Genomic DNA, 20477 nt, shown 5'->3' on the forward strand with positions numbered 1-20477 from the left:
GTATTTCATTTGCATTTATTCTGATTTAATATTAAAATTAATGCAGAATTTTTATTTTATTTATTCATTCATTGCCTCTGTATGAAGCTAGAATGACAGTGCATAGCGCAGCCAAGCAACATCTGTGCATTCTTCTATGTCATCACTTTTAATTCCAGGAAAGATTAGAGAGGGTCATTGATCCTGGTACTGGGAGAACTATGTGCTAGTACTTTCTCTGTATGCTCCATAAATGTGTTCTGTGAAAGTCCTTTAAAAATCAGACATCCCCATTAGTCCAAGTACTGTACTAAATGTGATACGCAGGGGCTTAAAATGTTTTTATTGCTAGTGAACTCAAAAAATAAGCAATTCCTATTAATTGATCAAGGAAAATGTAAGTACAAGCAAATATTAGATTTGTCTTCCTTCTTAATTTAAGAATATAGAGAACCAGGTAATTTATTTGTGGCTTTCTGGCTCTTTGTAGGTTGCCAATGGGGCCCTAGCTGTCACAAAATTTGGGGACCTCAGTTTAAATCCACTTGTGGTATACAGTGTGTATACAAAGAGGATCTGATTCACCCATGATTTGCACCTTATATAATTGTTCATGGCTCTGCAAAGTGAGTCTAAAATGCTGGCAAAAAAGAATGGTTGCATTTTACACCCACTTTGCAATCACTATTTGCAGATGTAAATGACTATACAAGACACATGGCAATGGAGGATCAAACCCAGGATCTCCTCTTCACCTTTTTGTCTATGGAAATGGTAAGACATCTTTCCAGAGTCCAGGGGGATGTGCAATGAGGTGCCTGACATGATGCATGATGAATCAGCATTAGCTGTCTCTCTCGTTAAAATAATTATTCTGAAGGTGACTGGTGAGGAAGATGTGTGTGTGTCTCAGCTCCTCTAGCAGGTCTCAGTTTCACAAGGTCTCATTTACCCTGACAGATCTGTCTCACCACCTCTGCATCTCTCCTAGCCTGCATCGCCAGCTGTTCTGCCCTGGTATCTTATAGCTTCCTCTTTGCTTTCATCATCTTTATGTTTCTCGTTTTCCCTGTACCAGAATCTATCACCTATAGTTGTAACTTTGTACTTCCTCAGAGAGTTGCAGATATGTGACCACAGTGCACCCGTGTGTACTTGCAGTTGCAACGAGTCTACTTGAATGTGACTAGACAAAAGTGAACGTAAAGTTTACTCAGTAGCTGGTAACGCTTGCTGCCAGTGGTTTTTAGGAATTCCTCTCTCACTCCAGAAGGAAGAAACCCAGGTACTTTTAAATCTAGGCTCCACTTCATAGCTAAACGTGGGCTCTTAATAGTGCAGTTTGAATAGTTCAATCAATTTACAAAAAGCTAAAATGTGAGAGTGAACAGGAGTATTTGTAGGTATGTCTACATGTCATTGCAGCTGGGACTGGTAACATATCTGCCAGCCTGGATAGATAGACATGCATTAGTTAGGGTTGCCAACCCTCCCAGATTGGTCGGGAGTCTCCCGGAATTGGTCTCAATCTCCCGGAGGCTACTGAAAACAGTCTGGGAGATTTTAATAGGCCACTAAAAGTCCAGTGGCGCAGCAGGGCTAAGGCAAACTCCCTTCCTGCCCTGGCTCCACGCAGCTCCCAGAAGTGACCAGCACATCCCTCTGGCGGCGGCCAAGGGGTTTCTGCACGCTGCCCCTGCCCCAAGTGCCGACTGCGCAGCTCCCATTGGCCAGGAACCGTGGCCAATGGCAGCTGCGGGGGTGGCGCCTGTAGGCAGGGGTAGGGCGCAGAGCTGCCTGGCCGCCCCTGAGCCTAGTAGCCGGACATGCTGGTCACTTCTGGGAGCTGCCCAAGGTAAGCACCGCCCAGCTGGAACTTGCACCCCTCACCACCTCCTACACACCAAGACCCTGCCCCGTCCCTGAGTCCCCTCCTGCACCCAAACTCCCTCCCAGAACCTGCACCCCCTCCCACACTCCAACCCATGCCCCAGCCCGGAGCCCCCTCCTGCACTCCGAACCCCTCAGCTCCAGCCCAGAACCCGCACCGCCTCCTGTACCCCAATCCCCTACCCCAGGCACAGCCCAGAGCCCCTTCCCACACTCTGGACCCCTTGGCCTCACCCCCCAGCCTCTAGCCTGTACCCCCAGCCCGGTGAAAGTGAGTGAGGGCGGGGGAGAGCAAGCAAAGGAGGGAGGGGGGATGGAGTGAGTGGGGGCAGGGCCTCGGAGAAAGGGCAGGGCAGGGGCATAGCCTTGGGGAAGGGGGTGGGGCAAGGGCATTTGGGTTTGTGAAATCAGACAGTTGGCAACCCTAATTAGTTCTGCTCGAGACAGTGTTAAAATTGCAGTGTGACTGTTGCACCGTGGGTGGCAGCATAGGCTAGCTGCATGAGTACAAGCCCACCTGACTCCTTGAGTGGGTACACTGCTATTTTTAGCCTGCTTGCTGGAGCAGAGCTAGTGTGTTTGTCTACCGGGCTGGGAAGCACGCTTCCAGCTGCCATATAGACATACCCTAAGGGCTCAACACATATAGGACCTTGGCATAACAGATTCCAAATATTGTAAAGATGCCCCTTTGTCCTTATACTTAAACTTTGTCCTTAGATGGACAGCTCCACCTGTAAAGCTGGCTACAATAATTAGAATCTGAGGCTAAAACCAGTGTTTTTCTCCTAATTAATATGTTTTTGTTAATAATAGGATTATATGCCTCTATGTATCATTTTGCTTGGCACCCTTCAGAACTATTCACTACTCAAATGTGTAAGTCGAAATATCATTGTAAACCTGTACTCACTTTAATGCAACAATTTTGTGTTAATCTGAAACTGCAGTTAGTAATCCAGCCCAAGCTAGTAATGACTGATGCTGTTACTATATGTAGTCTATCTGAAATGTGTTTGGTCATCTCAGTTCAGTTCCTAATGGACAGGTCTCCGCATCACAAAAAAACAACAACATTGCAGTTGGTACTAATAAGCATTCTCAGGAGAGAGGCCAAGAATAGCCCTTGTGACCAAGTTACTCCCCCCAGCCCCACCCCCAAAGAGATTATTTTTGCAGGCTAGGAATGAAGCATGTTAAAGAGACAGCTGCCATGGCATACCTGTTGTGTTGAAAGAGCACATAAATCTCCATGGCTATCAATCCAGTATCTCTTGTGAACTGGGATGTACTTTCATTACCAAAACGAACTCTTAATTGAGGGCAGGTTAGTGCTATGGTATGAATCCTCTCTCCATCGCAGAGCTGTACCTAGATTCTCAGAGCCAGATAAGACATGAGGAAGAAACCTGTGGCAGTTGCCCTGTTTCTTTCACACAAATGAATTGCTTGGTAAAGGTAGTTTAAAAATAATTTAAACAGGAGAATCAGGGCATCTCACCCCATGGAGGTGAGTGTGTCCTCAGTCAACTGTTGTCAGAAATCTGACTACAAAGAAGGGAAGTGCTGACACACACAGAAATATAAGATTTTAGGAGAGGGGATTTTCTATACTCCCAGTGAGACAATTCATCTTCCTATAGGAGACCCACTCATGGGTAAACAACAAATGGGAAACAAAGTCTGCCAGGTCCTTTTCATCTCCTCCTTCTGCTGCTGTTGTCACTTTTGCTAACCCTGAGAAATTCACACTCCCTCTGATTTGCATTCAGCTTCTTCCTCTTTCTGGGAAGCAGTGCCAAATCTTTCAGAGCTGAACAGCTCCCATAGTGTTATCTCATATTTCAAATGTGTGCTAAGAAACCACTGCAGGGACTTTGAGCACATGAAACAATTTGTTGCATTCTCTCTCCTTGCTATGGCTTGGTGCATGTACATAGCAGTACCGTTTCTCAAAGCAGCATTAGGCGGAGCCACATGCAACACACCTTAGAGTATTGACTGTACCATTGCATTCTGGGGCTCCTGAAGTAGCTGACCCATAGCCTGTGTTTGGACGAACCTTCTGTTAAATTTCAGAGTAGCAGCCGTGTTAGTCTGTATCCGCAAAAAGAAGAACAGGAGGACTTGTGGCACCTTAGAGACTAACAAATTTATTAGAGCATAAGCTTTCGTGGACTACAGCCCACTTCTTCGGATGCATATAGAATGGAACATATATTGAGGAGATATATATACACACACAGACAGAGAGCATAAACAGGTGGGAGTTGTCTTACCACCTCTGAGAGGCCAATTAATTAAGAGAAAACAAACTTTTGAAGTGATAATCAAGCTAGCTCAGTACAGACAGTTAGATAACAAGTGTGAGAATACTTACAAGGCGAGATAGATTCAATGTTTGTAATGGCTCAGCCATTCCCAGTCTTTATTCAAACCGGAGTTGATTGTGTCTAGTTTGCATATCAATTCTAGCTCAGCAGTTTCTCGTTGGAGTCTGTTTTTGAAGTTTTTCTGTTGTAATATAGCCACCCGCAGGTCTGTCACTGAATGACCAGACAGGTTAAAGTGTTCTCCCACTGGTTTTTGAGTATTTTGATTCCTGATGTCAGATTTGTGTCCATTAATTCTTTTGCGTAGAGACTGTCCGGTTTGGCCAATGTACATGGCAGAGGGGCATTGCTGGCACATGATGGCATATATCACATTGGTAGATGTGCAGGTGAACGAGCCCCTGATGGTATGGCTGATGTGATTAGGTCCTATGATGATGTCACTGGAATAGATATGTGGACAGAGTTGGCATCGGGGTTTGTTACAAGGATAGGTTCCTGGGTTAGTGGTTTTGTTCAGTGATGTGTGGTTGCTGGTGAGTATTTGCTTTAGGTTCGGGGGTTGTCTGTAAGCGAGGACAGGTCTGTCTCCCAAGATCTGTGAGAGTAAAGGATCATCTTTCAGGATAGGTTGTAGATCTCTGATGATGCGCTGGAGAGGTTTTAGTTGGGGGCTGAAGGTGACAGCTAGTGGTGTTCTGTTAAAATCTCCCATCAGCGGAACAAATACACACACGAAAGCTTATGCTCCCAATACTTCTGTTAGTCTCAAAGGTGCCACAGGAGCCTCTGTTGCTTTTTACAGATTCAGACTAACACGGCTACCCCTCTGATACATAAGGGACTATAATGTAGACCAACCACTGCCATTTTAATCACCATATCATCTAACCTGACTCAGAGCAGGTCTAGACAACACAGTGGTTAAAACACTGGCAGCAACTTAACTATACTAGGTTTCAGAGTAGCAGCCGTGTTAGTCTGTATCCGCAAAAAGAAGAACAGGAGGACTTGTGGCACCTTAGAGACTAACAAATTTATTAGAGCATAAGCTTTCGTGGACTATAGCCCACTTCTTCGGATGCATATAGAATGGAACATATATTGAGGAGATATATATACACACATACAGAGAGCATAAACAGGTGGGAGTTGTCTTACCACCTCTGAGAGGCCAATTAATTAAGAGAAAAAAACTTTTGAAGTGATAATCAAGCTAGCCCAGCACAGACAGACAGTTAGATAACAAGTGTGAGAATACTTACAAGGGGAGATAGATTTCAATGTTTGTAATGGCCCAACCATTCCCAGTCCTTATTCAAACCGGAGTTGATTGTGTCTAGTTTGCATATCAATTCTAGCTCAGCAGTTTCTCGTTGGAGTCTGTTTTTGAAGTTTTTCTGTTGTAATATAGCCACCCGCAGGTCTGTCACTGAATGACCAGACAGGTTAAAGTGTTCTCCCACTGGTTTTTGAGTATTTTGATTCCTGATGTCAGATTTGTGTCCATTAATTCTTTTGCGTAGAGACTGTCCGGTTTGGCCAATGTACATGGCAGAGGGGCATTGCTGGCACATGATGGCATATATCACATTGGTAGATGTGCAGGTGAACGAGCCCCTGATGGTATGGCTGATGTGATTAGGTCCTATGATGATGTCACTGGAATAGATATGTGGACAGAGTTGACATCGGGGTTTGTTACAAGGATAGGTTCCTGGGTTAGTGGTTTTGTTCAGTGATGTGTGGTTGCTGGTGAGTATTTGCTTTAGGTTGGGGGGTTGTCTGTAAGCGAGGACAGGTCTGTCTCCCAAGATCTGTGAGAGTAAAGGATCATCTTTCAGGATAGGTTGTAGATCTCTGATGATGCGCTGGAGAGGTTTTAGTTGGGGGCTGAAGGTGACAGCTAGTGGTGTTCTGTTATTTTCTTTGTTGGGCCTGTCTTGTAGGAGGTGACTTCTGGGTACTCGTCTGGCTCTGTCAATCTGTTTTTTCACTTCAGCAGGTGGGTACTGTAGTTTTAAGAATGCTTGATAGAGATCTTGTAGGTGCTTGTCTCTATCCGAGGGATTGGAGCAAATGCGGTTATATCTTAGAGCTTGGCTGTAGACAATGGATCGTGTGGTGTGTCCTGGATGGAAGCTGGAGGCATGTAGGTAAGTGTAGCGGTCAGTAGGTTTCCGGTATAGGGTGGTATTTATGTGACCATCGCTTATTAGCACAGTAGTGTCCAGGAAATGGACCGCTTGTGTGGATTGATCTAGGCTGAGGTTGATGGTGGGATGGAAATTATTGAAATCATGGTGAAATTCCTCATGGAATTAATGGACACAAATTCCTCAGATTGACAGAGCCAGACGAGTACCCAGAAGTCACCTCCTACAAGACAGGCCCAACAAAGAAAATAACAGAACACCACTAGCTGTCACCTTCAGCCCCCAACTAAAACCTCTCCAGCGCATCATCAGAGATCTACAACCTATCCTGAAAGATGATCCTTTACTCTCACAGATCTTGGGAGACAGACCTGTCCTCGCTTACAGACAACCCCCCAACCTAAAGCAAATACTCACCAGCAACCACACATCACTGAACAAAACCACTAACCCAGGAACCTATCCTTGTAACAAACCCCGATGTCAACTCTGTCCACATATCTATTCCAGTGACATCATCATAGGACCTAATCACATCAGCCATACCATCAGGGGCTCGTTCACCTGCACATCTACCAATGTGATATATGCCATCATGTGCCAGCAATGCCCCTCTGCCATGTACATTGGCCAAACCGGACAGTCTCTACGCAAAAGAATTAATGGACACAAATCTGACATCAGGAATCAAAATACTCAAAAACCAGTGGGAGAACACTTTAACCTGTCTGGTCATTCAGTGACAGACCTGCGGGTGGCTATATTACAACAGAAAAACTTCAAAAACAGACTCCAACGAGAAACTGCTGAGCTAGAATTGATATGCAAACTAGACACAATCAACTCCGGTTTGAATAAGGACTGGGAATGGTTGGGCCATTACAAACATTGAAATCTATCTCCCCTTGTAAGTATTCTCACACTTGTTATCTAACTGTCTGTCTGTGCTGGGCTAGCTTGATTATCACTTCAAAAGTTTTTTTCTCTTAATTAATTGGCCTCTCAGAGGTGGTAAGACAACTCCCACCTGTTTATGCTCTCTGTATGTGTGTATATATATCTCCTCAATATATGTTCCATTCTATATGCATCCGAAGAAGTGGGCTATAGTCCACGAAAGCTTATGCTCTAATAAATTTGTTAGTCTCTAAGGTGCCACAAGTCCTCCTGTTCTTCTTTTAACTATACTAGCTACCATTGCAATGAACAGAGCTGTGCTGGTGAAAATGCAATGGTGGGAGATTTTAAGAAAAATGTGTGGTTAGAGATGGCCATACTGCCCAATGTTGTTCCTGGGAGCAAAGGCTTTTGGGTACTTTCCAAACCTGGAAATGCCTATGGATTTTTCCATCGCTGTAGTAAATCCATCCCTTCAAGCAGTGGTAGTTAAGTTGACAGAAGAATTCTTCTGTTCACCTAGCTGCGTATACGGTGGGAGTTAGGTCAACCTCACTACATTGCATAGGCCCAGAGTGAAATTTTTCGTAGACGAGAATGATGTCACTTGGTTGATTTAAGTTGTAGATGTAGGCGAGGTCTTAGCTGGTAGCACTCAGACTTCTAGTCTAACAAGCTGTCGGTTCAACTCCCAAATCAGGACTTAACCCCATATCCAAGGTTGATGGTGCAATCTTTGTCTGCATTGGTCTTTTCCCCTCAAAATTTCCCACCATTCCTATAACTTGTTCCTCTCCACTGGTGGTATAACAGGGGAGGGCTAGTGCTGTTAAGATACCAGCACTTTTGCCACTGAGTCTCCTCCCCTCTCTCTGTTTGTTTAGTTGTCTTTTTTTAGATTGGGAGCTCTTCAGAGCAGGGATTGTGTCTTCTTCTCTATTTATAAAGTGCTTAGCACATTGTGAGCATCACTAGAAAGGAATAAAAAATGCAAAAATGGGAAACCAGATTGGAAAGCCCCATGCATGTCCATAGAGCTATGAAAATGTTTCACTGCTTTTGCCAGAATATAGCAACAGTTTCACCTGTGTTAGACAAGCTGGGCTCAGTTGGTTCTAAGCACACAAAGTTACCCAGTAAGACATGTGGTATGCTCTCTGTCTTTCATTTGTTTTCTATGTTGCCATGCAGTATTGTCCAAGGTTGCAGCTCCTGTACCTCTATGGAAATCTTTTTCAACAATCACAGACTCTCCCTGAAGGAGCCACTGGCATTGGGCTTAGAAGTATGTTATCACTATTTCTTTTGAAGAAAAAATAGTTTTGAGGGATGAGCGAGCAGGGACCTTCTTTTTGTTCTGTGTTTGTGCAGTACTTAGCTCAATGGGATCCTGGTCCACAACTGGGGCTCCTAGGAGCTGCAGTAATGCACATAATAAATAATAAGCACCAATAATAATCATCATCATTAGGGAATTAATAATGCACGACAGAGCCTTTCACCTGGAGGATGCTGGCTGGAATCCAGGTCAGATTGGTAGTGATTGAAAGTCAGTGCCATCTGATGGCTCTTCAGTGGCCTTTGTGAGGCCAGGTCTACACTATAAACTTACATCGATAGAACTACGTCACTCAGGGGGATGACGCACTTATACCGACCTAACCCCCGTGTAGACAGCACAATGGTGAAGGGAGAGTTTCTCCCATTGACGTAGCTACCGCCTCTCATGGAGGTGGATTAACTACACCAACGGGAGAAGCTCTCTCATTGGCCTAGGAGCGACTTCACTAAAGCACTACAGTGGTGCAGCCACGCCTCTGCAGCACTGTACGTGTAGGCAAGCCTTAATATGCGTTTGTTGGTCTCCATTCATTTCCTAATGAACAGGAGTCCACATCACAAAGCTCCACTGCATTTTGTACTAATAGGCATCCTTACTTGAACATAAGGAAAGATTCTTGGACTGGAGACTGAAATTCCCTCTCGTTCCCCTTCAGAACAGGGTAAAGGCACCTTGGGAAGGCAATGTGGAAAACTTGCATTGCCACTGCTTTTGCTGTACCTGTTCTGAGCGTAGAGGACTTCACCCTGTAGGGCTGTCGGGCCACCACCTTTCACCAACACTGAAGTCACTGAAACTGTAAGCAAAAGAGAAAATGTCGAGGGCAAGCAAGGAGGCTGGTGGATTGAGCTTGCTGACGCCCGTGAAGCAGAGTCAGGTTACAAGGACAGGAGGTTGGACTATGCAAACCAGGCTTTTTTTAAAACCACTACAGGTGTAGAACTAAGTTAAGCAATAGTAGCTTAGCAAGACGGAGAGAAGGTGGGACCCACGGACCAGTGCACAGAGCTCACTGCAGCTGATGCCTTGCCAGCTCCAAGACACTCCAAGGGATGTAGTTCCAGAGGCAAAGGAGCTGCTACCGTGTGTGGGCTATAGTGGCTGAGCCACACTCATTTCCTGCCTTGCTTTACCCACTGACACTCTCCTGGGGCTGCCGCTGGAGGCTTTTTTGTTTTTTTGCTGGTTTTGTTTTTGTTTTAAACAGAGATTTGCAGCTTCCCCCACCCCCATTCACCAAACTTTTTAGAAGGGGGAGCAGAGCTGCTCCCCTTTTTCCTGTTCAAGACATGCCTCCCCAGGAGCTGCTGGATTATTCACCCGCCCTGCGAAGAAACAGCACCCCGAGGGGCAGTGGCCCACAGCTGGGCATCAAATGTGTCCTGGTAGGTGACGGGGCTGTGGGCAAGACCAGCCTGATCATTAGCTACACAACAAATGGATACCCTGATGAGTACCAGCCCACCGCCCTGGACACCTTCTCAGGTAAGGGGGAATGGAAGTTAACTGCCTATTGGGGAATCCTGCCTGACAGCAGCGTGCTATTGCCTTCTGGGGTTGACTTTCTTCCTTTTTTTCTACTGTCACAATGTCCTTGTCAACACTAGGGTTTTTCAGACACATCTTTCCAAAGCGTGCAGTTCCACCACTCCAGTGGTAGCAATGGTGGGAGTCCTAGTATAGAGGGGCTACCAGCTACAATCAACATTTTAAGCACCATGTCATCTATCCCTGTTGGAAGCCAATAGAGTCAACATAGTGCTTAAAACCTCAGCAGCAGCCATCAGTTCCCACAGTTAACCACTGCAGGAGCTGAACCGATTGGACTTTTTTTTTTTAAAGCTTCCCATGTGTAGACAAGGCTTGAGCGTAAGCTTTGCACAGGAGGCTGTAAAGGGAAACCGGTTTTGCCTCTCACGCACAATGAGGGAGGCAACTCTCGTTCTTGGCTAGAGCCTGTGCAAAACTGTAGAAAAAGAAGTTTTTTTCTGCTTGAGTCTGTTCCTTCAGGCCTGAAACATTGCAAAGAGACTTAGCTAGGGGTTCATTGCCTTGCCTGCATCTCTTCTCAGGAAAAAGGGGTGGTGGGTAGAGCTGTATGGAACTCTCAGAGGGGTTATTATTGATGAACGTATTACCCATAACAGTGCTAAACTCTGGGTGAAATCCTGAACTCTCTGAAGTCAGTGGCAAAACTCCCATTGACTTCAATAGGGTCAGGATTTCATCCTTGATCTTTCTATGGAAAGGTTTTATACTGCCTCCCATCACTGTAGTATCTGAGGGCTTCATGGACATATCATTAGACAAGACTCTGTCCCAAAGATTGTAACCCTGATCAGGATAGAGAACCAGGGAAAGGGACATCTGTGTGGCACTCTCAGGGTACGACTACACAGCTCACAGCAGAGAATCTCAGTGTCAGAGTCTACAGGCTCAGGCTTATTACTGTGTTAAAATCAGCTGCCCCAGCTGTGTAGATGTTGCAACACGGGCTCTGAAGCCTACAGAGTGGGGGTGGGATTCAGAATCTTTCCAGCCCAAATGTCTACACAACTGGTTTTAGCATGGCAGCATGAAACCTGCAAACCTGAGACTGTAGACCTGACTTTTGAGACTTGCTGTGTAGATCAGTGGCTCTCAACCTTTCCAGACGACTGTACCCCTTTCAGGGGTCTGATTTGTCTGGCGTACCCCAAGTTTCATCTCACCTAAAAACTACTTGCTTACAAAATCAGACATAAAAATACAAAAGTGTCACAGCGCACTTACTGAAAAATTGCTCACTTTCTCATTTTACCATATAAGTATAAATCAACTGGACTATAAATATTGTACTTACATTTCAGTGAATAGTATATAGAGCAGTATAAACAAGTCATTGTCTGTATGAAATTTTAGATTGCACTGACTTCGCTAGTGCTTTTTATGTAGCCTGCTGTAAAACTAGGCAAAGATCTAGATGAGCTGTTGTACCCCTGGAAGACCCCTGTGTATCCCCACTGTGTACACCACTGGTGTAGATGTACCTTCACTGGTGTTCTTGCTGTGTGTGTGTCACTGGTTAGGATTGGGATGCAGGGAGAGAGGTGACCGTATGGGTTTCTAAGGGTTTTATTGCCCTGGTTATGTACCTATTTAAGATTAAAATACTGGGGGAAAGACAGCTCTGTGGAAACGCTCGGAAATTCATGGCCTGGTTCTGTCCCTGTTGTGATGACAGATACAGGGAGAGGGAGACATCCATCTTTGTGGAAAGCTTTGAATTTTATTGCTCTGGTTGTGTAGCCGGTTAGGGCAGAGATACAGGGCAAGTGTGGAAATCAATCTCCTCTGATTTCTTGCCCTGGCTCTGGGGAAAGGAGACTGGAACCTGGGGTTTATCCCCCAATGAAAAAACAGCATAATTAACATAATTAACGAGCACATAAGTAAACACTGTCTGCTAAAGGTTTGCTTTGCATATTAAAAGATATGGGTGTTTGCTGTCTGGAGATAGTGCTGCTATCTGGCTCCTGGAGCAACAGAGAGTAAATAACATTCTGGTGATACGTTAACACCCCACTAACTCTTGTCTTCTCCTGGACTTTGTGCTGTCACTTTCCTAATGCTGTAGCTTCACACATTCAGGTCTCCAGCTACAAGCCCAGCCTGTCTGTGTTACGGGACTAAGAAAGTTTCCTTCCTTTTCTAATAGATCTTGGGTAACATTTTCAAAAGTGCCTAAATCCCATTTTCAAAAGGGACAATGGCATTAAGGAGCCTAACTCCCAGTGACTCTGAATAAGGCTTAGGCTCCTGAGTAACTAGTTCACTTTTGATATTGGGGCTCCTAAGTCACTTCGGCCTGGTGTGCATTCAAAGGTAGGTCAACATAGCTATAGCTACATTGGTGAGGGTGTGTAAAATCCACACCACCGACCGATGTAGCTATGCCAACCCAACCCCCCACTGTAGACGGAAGAATGCTTCCTTGTATAAAGCTGCCATTGTTTAGGGAGGTGGTGTTGCTACACCAGTGTAAAACCCTCTTCAATTGTAGGATGTGTCTACACTATGGGGCTATGCCAGTTTAGTCTCCGTCATGTAGACATACCCTTAGGCACTTCGGAAAATCTTACCACCTTGTCTATATTGCTTGCTTTTTCATCAGTGGTGCAAGTCTTAGTGGAGACAGGGCTCAGACATGTTTAACAGTAATCTGCAAAAGATTTCTTTTTTAAATTGGGCTTGTGCCTTTTTTGCTACTTTATAATGGCTAAATATGGGCTGAAAGGGTTTAAAAAAAAAGAAGAATTCTGCTTGTTTTTACCTTTAGAAATACCAGAAATGTGTACTGTAAGCGCTCCAGACCCTTAACTGATGGGGGAAGGGACGTTGACTTCTTAAGTATGATGTCCTCTGTCTAAAATGCTCATTGGCGTTGGCAGTGAATAGTTATTAACAAAAAATGAAGAGTTTAAGGAGTCTGACTAAAAATCCATTCCACTCTCAATGGCTGAGCTTCAAAAACTCTAACTTCTAACATAGAAAACAAGCAGAAACAAAACCTTTAAAAAACATTTGAGGTCTCCTTTATCCATTGTAAAGAAACACAAAAGGGCACCAGACCAATTGTGATTCCTTTGCAGGTCAGCTCAAAACTAAAGACGGGCTCAGTTGGGATCCAGATCTGGGTTTCACATACCTCCGAGGCTGAGGGGTGCGTTTTTTTGTTCGGTTGCCCCTCTAGTTCAGTCATCATTGTGAAGAGGTATGGGAGAACTGCTGGTCTGCACTGAGCCCTATTAGCTTTCCCCAGAGAGCTACTGGAAAGAGTCAAACAACATTCTGCTATTCCAGGGTGCAGGGGAATTTTAGAAAAGGGTCTGAGGAGCCAACATTCCCTTGAGTCTCTGAGGAAATACCACCCGGGTAATTGTCTGTTCTCATTCTGCTCCCACAACACTACCATGTTCAGTGTTGTGGAGAAGGACAGGGGCTTACCATCATTCATAATGATTATGTGTTATTGTTTTTCTGTATCAGCATCTTCTGAAGGGGCCCATCGCTAGGGAATGATCCAGAAAGGAGGAGGCAGCACTAGCTCAAGGGATCTTGCTGCCCTCTGCAATTTGGACATGGCTGTCCTCAGCCCACAGTCAGTCCCACGCTGAGCAGTCACTGGTGGCCTGAGCATCCACAGCTCTCATTGAAGTCAAAGGGAACGGCAGGTGCTCATCACCTTTGAAAACCAGGCCTTCACCATATTGCTGCTAACTTCACTAGTCACCTCTTCTGCCTACCTGGAAGAGCCAGACAGCTATAGGCTATAGCAAAAGTGGAGGAATTCCCGTCCTTCCCATTTATGAGTACAGATTGGCTTGAACCAAAATCCATCCTCAGAACACCCCTGAACTTTAAGGAAGTTCCTCTCTGGATCCAAACTGCACAGTTTAGGCCCATCTTTATAATGGGCCTGAAAGGGAAACCCAGATCCCTCCGGGCTTTGGGCAAGTGTGGGTTTGGAACTGGATTTGGATCCAAACTGGATCTAATTTGGATCCAGTCCCAGAGCACCCCCGGAGTCGGCACCTATGTAGCTAGGTTGATCTAAATTTTAAGCATAGACCGGGGCTCAGATTCCCAGCAATTCTTTTGATCTGGAACAGGTTACTCTTCCTCCCCTGGGGCTAAGATATGGTAACAACACTGCTCAACTGTTTTCCAGCCACAAGGAAGCAATGGCTTTCACATATACTGGCAGGAGAGGCAGTGCACTCTGTGTGCCTCCCTCCCTCCCTCCTTCTTTGTGTGCGGGTGTCTTAATTTCAGTTCATCCTCTCTCTCTCCTTCAATTTTCTGTCAGTAAGCAGAATCATTCTTCTCCCCAAGGGCTTTTATGACCCCACTGACACTGAGGTCAGTTGTTTCTGCCACTTCACTCACCAGCTAATAACTTGAAGAATAAGACAAGATTCAGTTTGCTTCTTTAAAATAACAAAACCCCTTCCCCTCCCCATCCCACCAGAGCCAATGACACATCAGAAATACTTCTAGTTGGTGTAAAGTGCTCACCATTGTCACCTTAGCACAGGATGTTTCCCTCCCTTCAGCAGACCTGTGCTATTTTCACATTCTGTCAAGACTTTAATGCAATTCCCAGCCCCTACCCTTTCCTCCAGCCATTCTCTGTGGAGTCTGAAATGCTCAGAGGTCTAACAACTTGGCTCTGAATTTCCATGGGCGGGAAACAGGGCCTGACTCGGAGACAGCTGGGGCTGATGACACCATGTTAAGGCTTCCTGCAATTATGGAATAATGTGGGTGCAAAAATTGCATATATAATTCACCACTGGTGGTAGAAATGGTGGCAACTGTAGAGTAGGCAACGCAGTGGTAAAGACACCTGAGCCCATTGGAGTTTGCTAGTGGTGGCAAGGCCCAGAAAGAGCCTTCCAGAGGAACTAAATCACATTCCTTTTCCTTTAAGCACCTTTGCCTTAAAATAGTTTATGTTCTTGGCTTTCCACAGCTGGGACAATACTGAGAGAGCATCTCTGAAAAGGTTTTTCTTGAAATGCCAAATCTCTGCCCTGGATGAGGAGGTGAGGTCCTGGCCAGTCCCAGGGAGGGTGATCTAAGGATATGTCTACACTAGCCAACTCAGGCTCACAGGATTCAGGCTGCGGGGCTGTTTAATTGCAGTCTAGACCTTCAGGCTTGGGCTGGAGCCCAGTCTTTAGGACTCTGTGGGGTGGGAGAGTCCGAGAGCTCGGATTGAAGCCCGAGCACAAAAGTCTACAACACAATTAAACAGGCCCACAGCCCAAGCTCTGAGTCAGCTGGTACTGACCATCCATGGGTGTCTAATTGCACTATAGACATACCCCAAGGAGTCACAGAGTGCAAAAAACTAGGAGTTAGTCCCTGAAGTGCAAGATGCTATGTATCCCTAACTGATCTTTTGGGGACGTGGGAGAAGATTGTCAAATTATTGCTAGGGCACTGTTTGACTAAAAGGCCAGCCCAAGCAAAGGTCTTTGATGCCCTGGAAAGATTCCCTCAAGGTGTTGAAGCAACCAAAGAGACTGTCTCCAGGAAAGCCAGTGCAGGTTTCCCAAAGTGCTTGCTAGGACAGGGCTTTGGGTGTTTTAGTGAGGGCTGGGTAGATAGCCAGACAGGGTGGACACATGCAATAAAACCGAGAGTCACTTTAACACTGAGTCAGGGCATTAATTCAAAGAGCTCCCCAGGGACACAAAACAGAAGTGTGTGTGTGTGTGTGTGTGTGTGTGTGTGTGTGTGTGTGTGTGTGTGTGTGTGTGTGTGTGTGTGTGTGTGTGTGTGTGTGTGTGTGTGTGTGTGTGTGTGTGTGTGTGTGTGTGTGTGTGTCTCTCAAAGGCAGCAAGTTTGTGTACTCATCCTCTCTCTCTCTGTGTTGCAGTGCAGGTTCTGGTGGATGGAGCCCCGGTTCGGATCCAGCTCTGGGACACAGCTGGACAGGTGAGACCAGTCAAAAGAGAACCAGAAGTTTTGGTTCTAACTAGTCTGTGGAACAGGTGCTATTAGTGGGGTTTGTGGGGAGGGCAGTATAGAGCTGGGAAAGAAGGACACATACAGTAATGACACTAATGAAACAGAATGTGACAAGGACTCTTGTCATTCTGGAGGGCTAAGTTTCAGGGACTTGGAAGTGGCATGAAGAGGACATGGTGCCCTGACTCTGAGATGCTGTTAACATATTCATCCTGTGAAGGAGTCACTCCAGTATCACACTGTTGGAGTTCAGTCCAATGATCTTCTCTCTCATTTTTCTCCTGCAGGAGGACTTTGATTGCCTCCGATCACTTTGTTACCCTGATACTGATGTCTTCCTTGTCTGCTTCAGTGTGGTGAACCCCAGCTCCTTCCAAAACATTACTGAGAAATGGATCCCTGAGATACGGATTCACAACCCCCAGGCACCAGTGCTCCTGGTGGGGACGCAGGCTGACCTGCGGGATGATGTCAATGTCCTCATCAACCTGGACCGCTACCATGGGAGGCCTGTGCCCAAGCTTCAGGCTGAAGGCCTGGCGGAGAAAATCCGGGCACAGACCTACATGGAGTGCTCAGCACTGACCCAAAAGAACCTGAAAGAAGTCTTTGACACAGCCATTGTCAGTGCAGTGGAGCACAAAGCCCGGCAGGAAAAGAAGATGACAGCCAAAGGGATCAAAACCCTCTCCAAGTGCCGTTGGAAGAAGTTCTTCTGCTTTGTCTGAACCTGGTTTGGAAAATCACCTCATGCCAGTGCTGATCCCACACCTTCTTGGAGAGCCATGTGACTGCACCTATGGCATCAGGGAGGAGGATGCTGTGAGCTGTTGAGGCTTGGAGTCCTGGCACTTGCTGGGTTATGGTCACAGGTCTGGGAGACATGAAATGGACTTCAATTGCACCAGGTTACCAAATGGTCCTCTAGCTTTAAGCATCTGGTAGACATGCCTGTGGTGTCCCAGATCAATGGGAGCCTTTAATACACCCAGACTTGGTCCTAAAGAACAAGCAGGTTCACTATGCCCGGTATGACCAGTTTCATTTCTGAAACCCAACTAAAACTTCCAAAATCCTATCCTAGCATAATCTAACTCTGGTGTAAACCTTAAGATGGATTCTGGAATGCTGGCTCTAGTTTGGCCATTCTAAAGTCTTGGTTGAGAAGAGGGAGGGGGTGTTTAAGGGAGACTACCATGTTGTCTGACAGGGGCTGGTCAGTTTAAAAAAGTAGGACTTAGATGCTTCCCCTCTAGTTCTGATCACTAAAGGAGGGGAGGGGGGAACAATGTCATCAAGATGTGATAGAGCAGTGCTCTTGGGTTTGTAAAGATACCTTACCATGTGGGAAAGGGCTTACCCATGAGGCATACCCTGGAAAGAGACCAGTGGCTGTCTGAGGGAAATCACACTACAAGCTGCAGTCATCCTTGAAGCAAAACATTCCCTAAAGAGGGCTCCATGGTACAGAGGGTTACTGTGCTACAGCCACATGCTCAGAAGTGATCACTCCTTTTGGGTGCCCACCTTGAGATACCTTTGTGCCTGATGTTCAGAGGTGGTGAGGAGTGGGACCGCTGGGCCTCAGCACCTCTGGACATCAGGCACAAAGGCAACGCTGGGATAGTGAGGGATTTATAATGCAACAGGGAAGTGCAGTGGTGTTGAGGGAGAGAAGGAAAAGCATGTAATGAAAGGAAGAGAGAGATGTGGAGTGAAGCCAAGAAGGAAGGAGAGAGGGGAAGGAGACGAAGGAAGGAAAGAGTAAAGGGAAGGGAGGAAAGAGGGGAAAGGGAAAGGAAGGGAAAGAAAGAAAAGTTATTCCACTATCACACTTGTAGGATTTGGCTCACGATGAAAACTCAAGTGAGAGCGCTTTTTAAAATATTCTGTCCCTCAGTTTCAAAATTCAGAAGAAAGTAGTGGGGGGACAGGATAGACAGTTCCTCTTGTTCAAATAAAACTATCAGTTTAGGTGCTGTATGGCAGAACAGGAAAGAATCGAGTTCCCCTTGTATTGTTCAAACCTTGAGGCTGCAGACTGAGAATTGAGGGCCCAGGGCTCTCCTTTCTGTTCTCAGGAGTTCCAGCTTGATCCACTGAGGTCAGAAGCAAAGGAAACCCTTAAAGATCCTGCCATAGGAAGACACGCACTCTGTCTGCTCCAGGCCCGCCCAGCGAAGCAGCCCACTTTGTCTGTGAGTCTGTTCCCTATGACCCTGAGAGCAAGGTCAGTTTCCCAGTGCGATTACTCACCCTTCTTATTACTGAGCTTATCTCCATTTCTAAAAAAAATTTCCACAGAGACATTTCAGGGTAGTTTACAGGGTAGAGAACATCACAGGCCTGTCATGCAATGCTTTGGAGAGTCAGGGGGTGCGCTGCACCTGCCAGTCAATCATCCCTTTGGACACTCTGAAATAATGTCAGGCCAGGGGATATATTTGGGGGTTGGTTTTACACACACACCCCTTACCTACTCTGATTATAAAAACCATAGCATTTCACACGGGTGGCCAGAATGTGACCCATAGTCCAAATGCCACTCAGATGACAGCCATCTTCATCTTTAACACAGAGGTGCAGTCCACTAAGAGTAGAGGCCCAAGCATACAGTGCAGCCAGGTCACTTGGCTCAAGATGGAGCATTGCATGTGGAGACTTGTAGTCTCCACTGGCTGCAGCCCTGTATTAAAGCTGACCATGGCTGCAATTGTTCCCTTTTGTGCAAACTGGGTGTGGCCCTTCTGAAATGTCACTGAGTTCAGCTGGATCCAGTCATGCAGAGCCAGTAATTAGAACTGAAGAGAGGTGTCCTGGGTTATTTTGCAACCATGGGCAGGGCACTGTCAGTCGAATATCACTTTCAGTCATAGATATATCACTGCATTTCTTTCCTAGCTGTGTAGGACAGCTCTTCTGTATAACTAATTCTGTTTGCAGGTTGGGTCTTTGTGCATTTCCATAATGTAAGAACAAACCCTGAGACAGGGCTGATAAGGAGAACACCCGCTGAGCCTGAGGAGGGGTGAAAGCTCCTGCAGGAGCTCATTAGAAGTGCTGAACTTCCCTGGTTCCCCAGTGCAGAGTGAGTGCTGTGGAGAGATCAGGCATTCCCCTTCAGTAGCTCTGAACGGACAATGGGGTTGCTTTGTCCCAGGAAAGAACTGTACTCAGAGCTGCTTTCGTCCACTGTTCACCATGTCTAATGTTTGTTTAAATAAAATGGTCTTATTTGAGAGTGACTGAAGTCTGTGTTCATAATTTCACTGGTGGCAAGAAGCCTGAGGCCTTCTGCGGGTAATGGGATTGTTCTACTGGATAGCCGCCCTCAGACTGGAGCTATATGCCCTTGTGAGGAGATGTCCACACCACACAGAAAGGGGGTTAAGGTGGCCATGTAGGCCTATTAACTCCATAGGCTGCACCTGGAGGAAGAAAAGCCAGGGAGCAGGGAATTGATTGCAAGCAGGTTCAGCTGGGCAGGAATAGGTGGGGCCTATAAAGCCAGGAAGCTGGCCCTAGGCAGGGACTGCTGGTGGGAAAGGGTAGTCACTTCTTGGGAAGAGAGAGGAGGGTTTGGTGCTGGTATTCTCATGGAAACCAAGAGTAACAGGAAGCATCCCAGGAAAGGAGCAGTAAGGCCTGACAACGTGAAGCCCAGAACTGCTGGGTTGAGGGTCCCTGGACTGGAACCTGGAGTAGAGGGCAGGGCTGGGTTCTCCTACCAGCTGCTGAAGGAGTGGCACCTGAGGCAATGAATGGGAAGACTGCCTAGGACAGCAGAAGGAAAGACTTTGATATACCCTGAAATGGGAAAACACATAGGGTGACCTGACTGCAGGGCTGAGTCACAAAGAGGCTGCAGTGGCTTGTGTAGTGAGAGAGGAGCTGCAGATCCAGAGAGAGATGGAGGATGGCATGTGACCATGGGAATGGATGTTGACCTGATGAGCTAATCCCCAGCGTGGCCAGGAGGAGGTGCCAGACTAGGAGTGAGTGGAGCACCCCCTCGCACCCTTTTTCTGCCCTCTGTCCCCCAGCCCAATTTTTGTTGGCATTGCTACTTATCCCTTCCTCAGTCCCAGTCCAATTCACTTCTTTAACTTCAACTCAACTGATAGTAGATGAGTTTTGGGTGGGGAAACTCCCAAGAGCTGCCAGTCACCTGAGTTTCTTCCCTCCACCCTCAAAGGCCAGTCCTGGTGACCGCTCCTCTGGGTAAGAAGGGCTGGTAGTGACACACAAGAAGCAAGCTAGTCTCATCAGCCATGTCTCAGCAGCAGCTCCTTAAGAATGCAGCCTTTGTAGCCCTCTCAACACAGGGCGAGATGCCCAACTCACACTTAGATCCTCTCATGG

At 46.3% G+C, this 20477-nt stretch overlaps 1 protein-coding gene across 2 annotated transcripts; it reads left to right on the forward strand.

Moving 5' to 3' along the window:
* The first annotated feature begins 9529 nt into the window (after positions 1 to 9529).
* On the forward strand, positions 9530 to 19360 carry RHOV (ras homolog family member V). 2 transcript variants are annotated; one of them, XM_005284684.4, is made up of 3 exons: positions 9530 to 10082; positions 16024 to 16082; positions 16403 to 19360. In XM_005284684.4, the coding sequence occupies exons 1-3, from the start codon at positions 9887 to 9889 to the stop codon at positions 16841 to 16843; spliced, it is 696 nt and encodes a 231-aa protein (XP_005284741.1). In that variant the 5' UTR covers positions 9530 to 9886; the 3' UTR covers positions 16844 to 19360. The 2 variants fall into 2 exon arrangements, with proteins under 2 accessions (XP_005284741.1, XP_065449195.1); XM_065593123.1 differs by having other exon boundaries at positions 9542 to 10082; positions 16029 to 16082.
* Positions 19361 to 20477: the final 1117 nt, after the last annotated feature.

Source organism: Chrysemys picta, chromosome 4 (genome assembly GCF_011386835.1).
Source record: "Chrysemys picta bellii isolate R12L10 chromosome 4, ASM1138683v2, whole genome shotgun sequence".
Lineage (NCBI taxonomy): Eukaryota > Metazoa > Chordata > Testudines > Emydidae > Chrysemys > Chrysemys picta.

Bases quoted from the DNA above. Each gene is read 5' to 3' on its own strand.
- RHOV (XM_005284684.4), top strand. From the start codon at position 9,887: ATGCCTCCCCAGGAGCTGCTGGATTATTCACCCGCCCTGCGAAGAAAC. The intron at 10,083-16,023 runs GTAAGGGGGAAT...TCTGTGTTGCAG, and splicing joins CGCCCTGGACACCTTCTCAG to TGCAGGTTCTGGTGGATGGA. The intron at 16,083-16,402 runs GTGAGACCAGTC...TTTCTCCTGCAG, and splicing joins TCTGGGACACAGCTGGACAG to GAGGACTTTGATTGCCTCCG.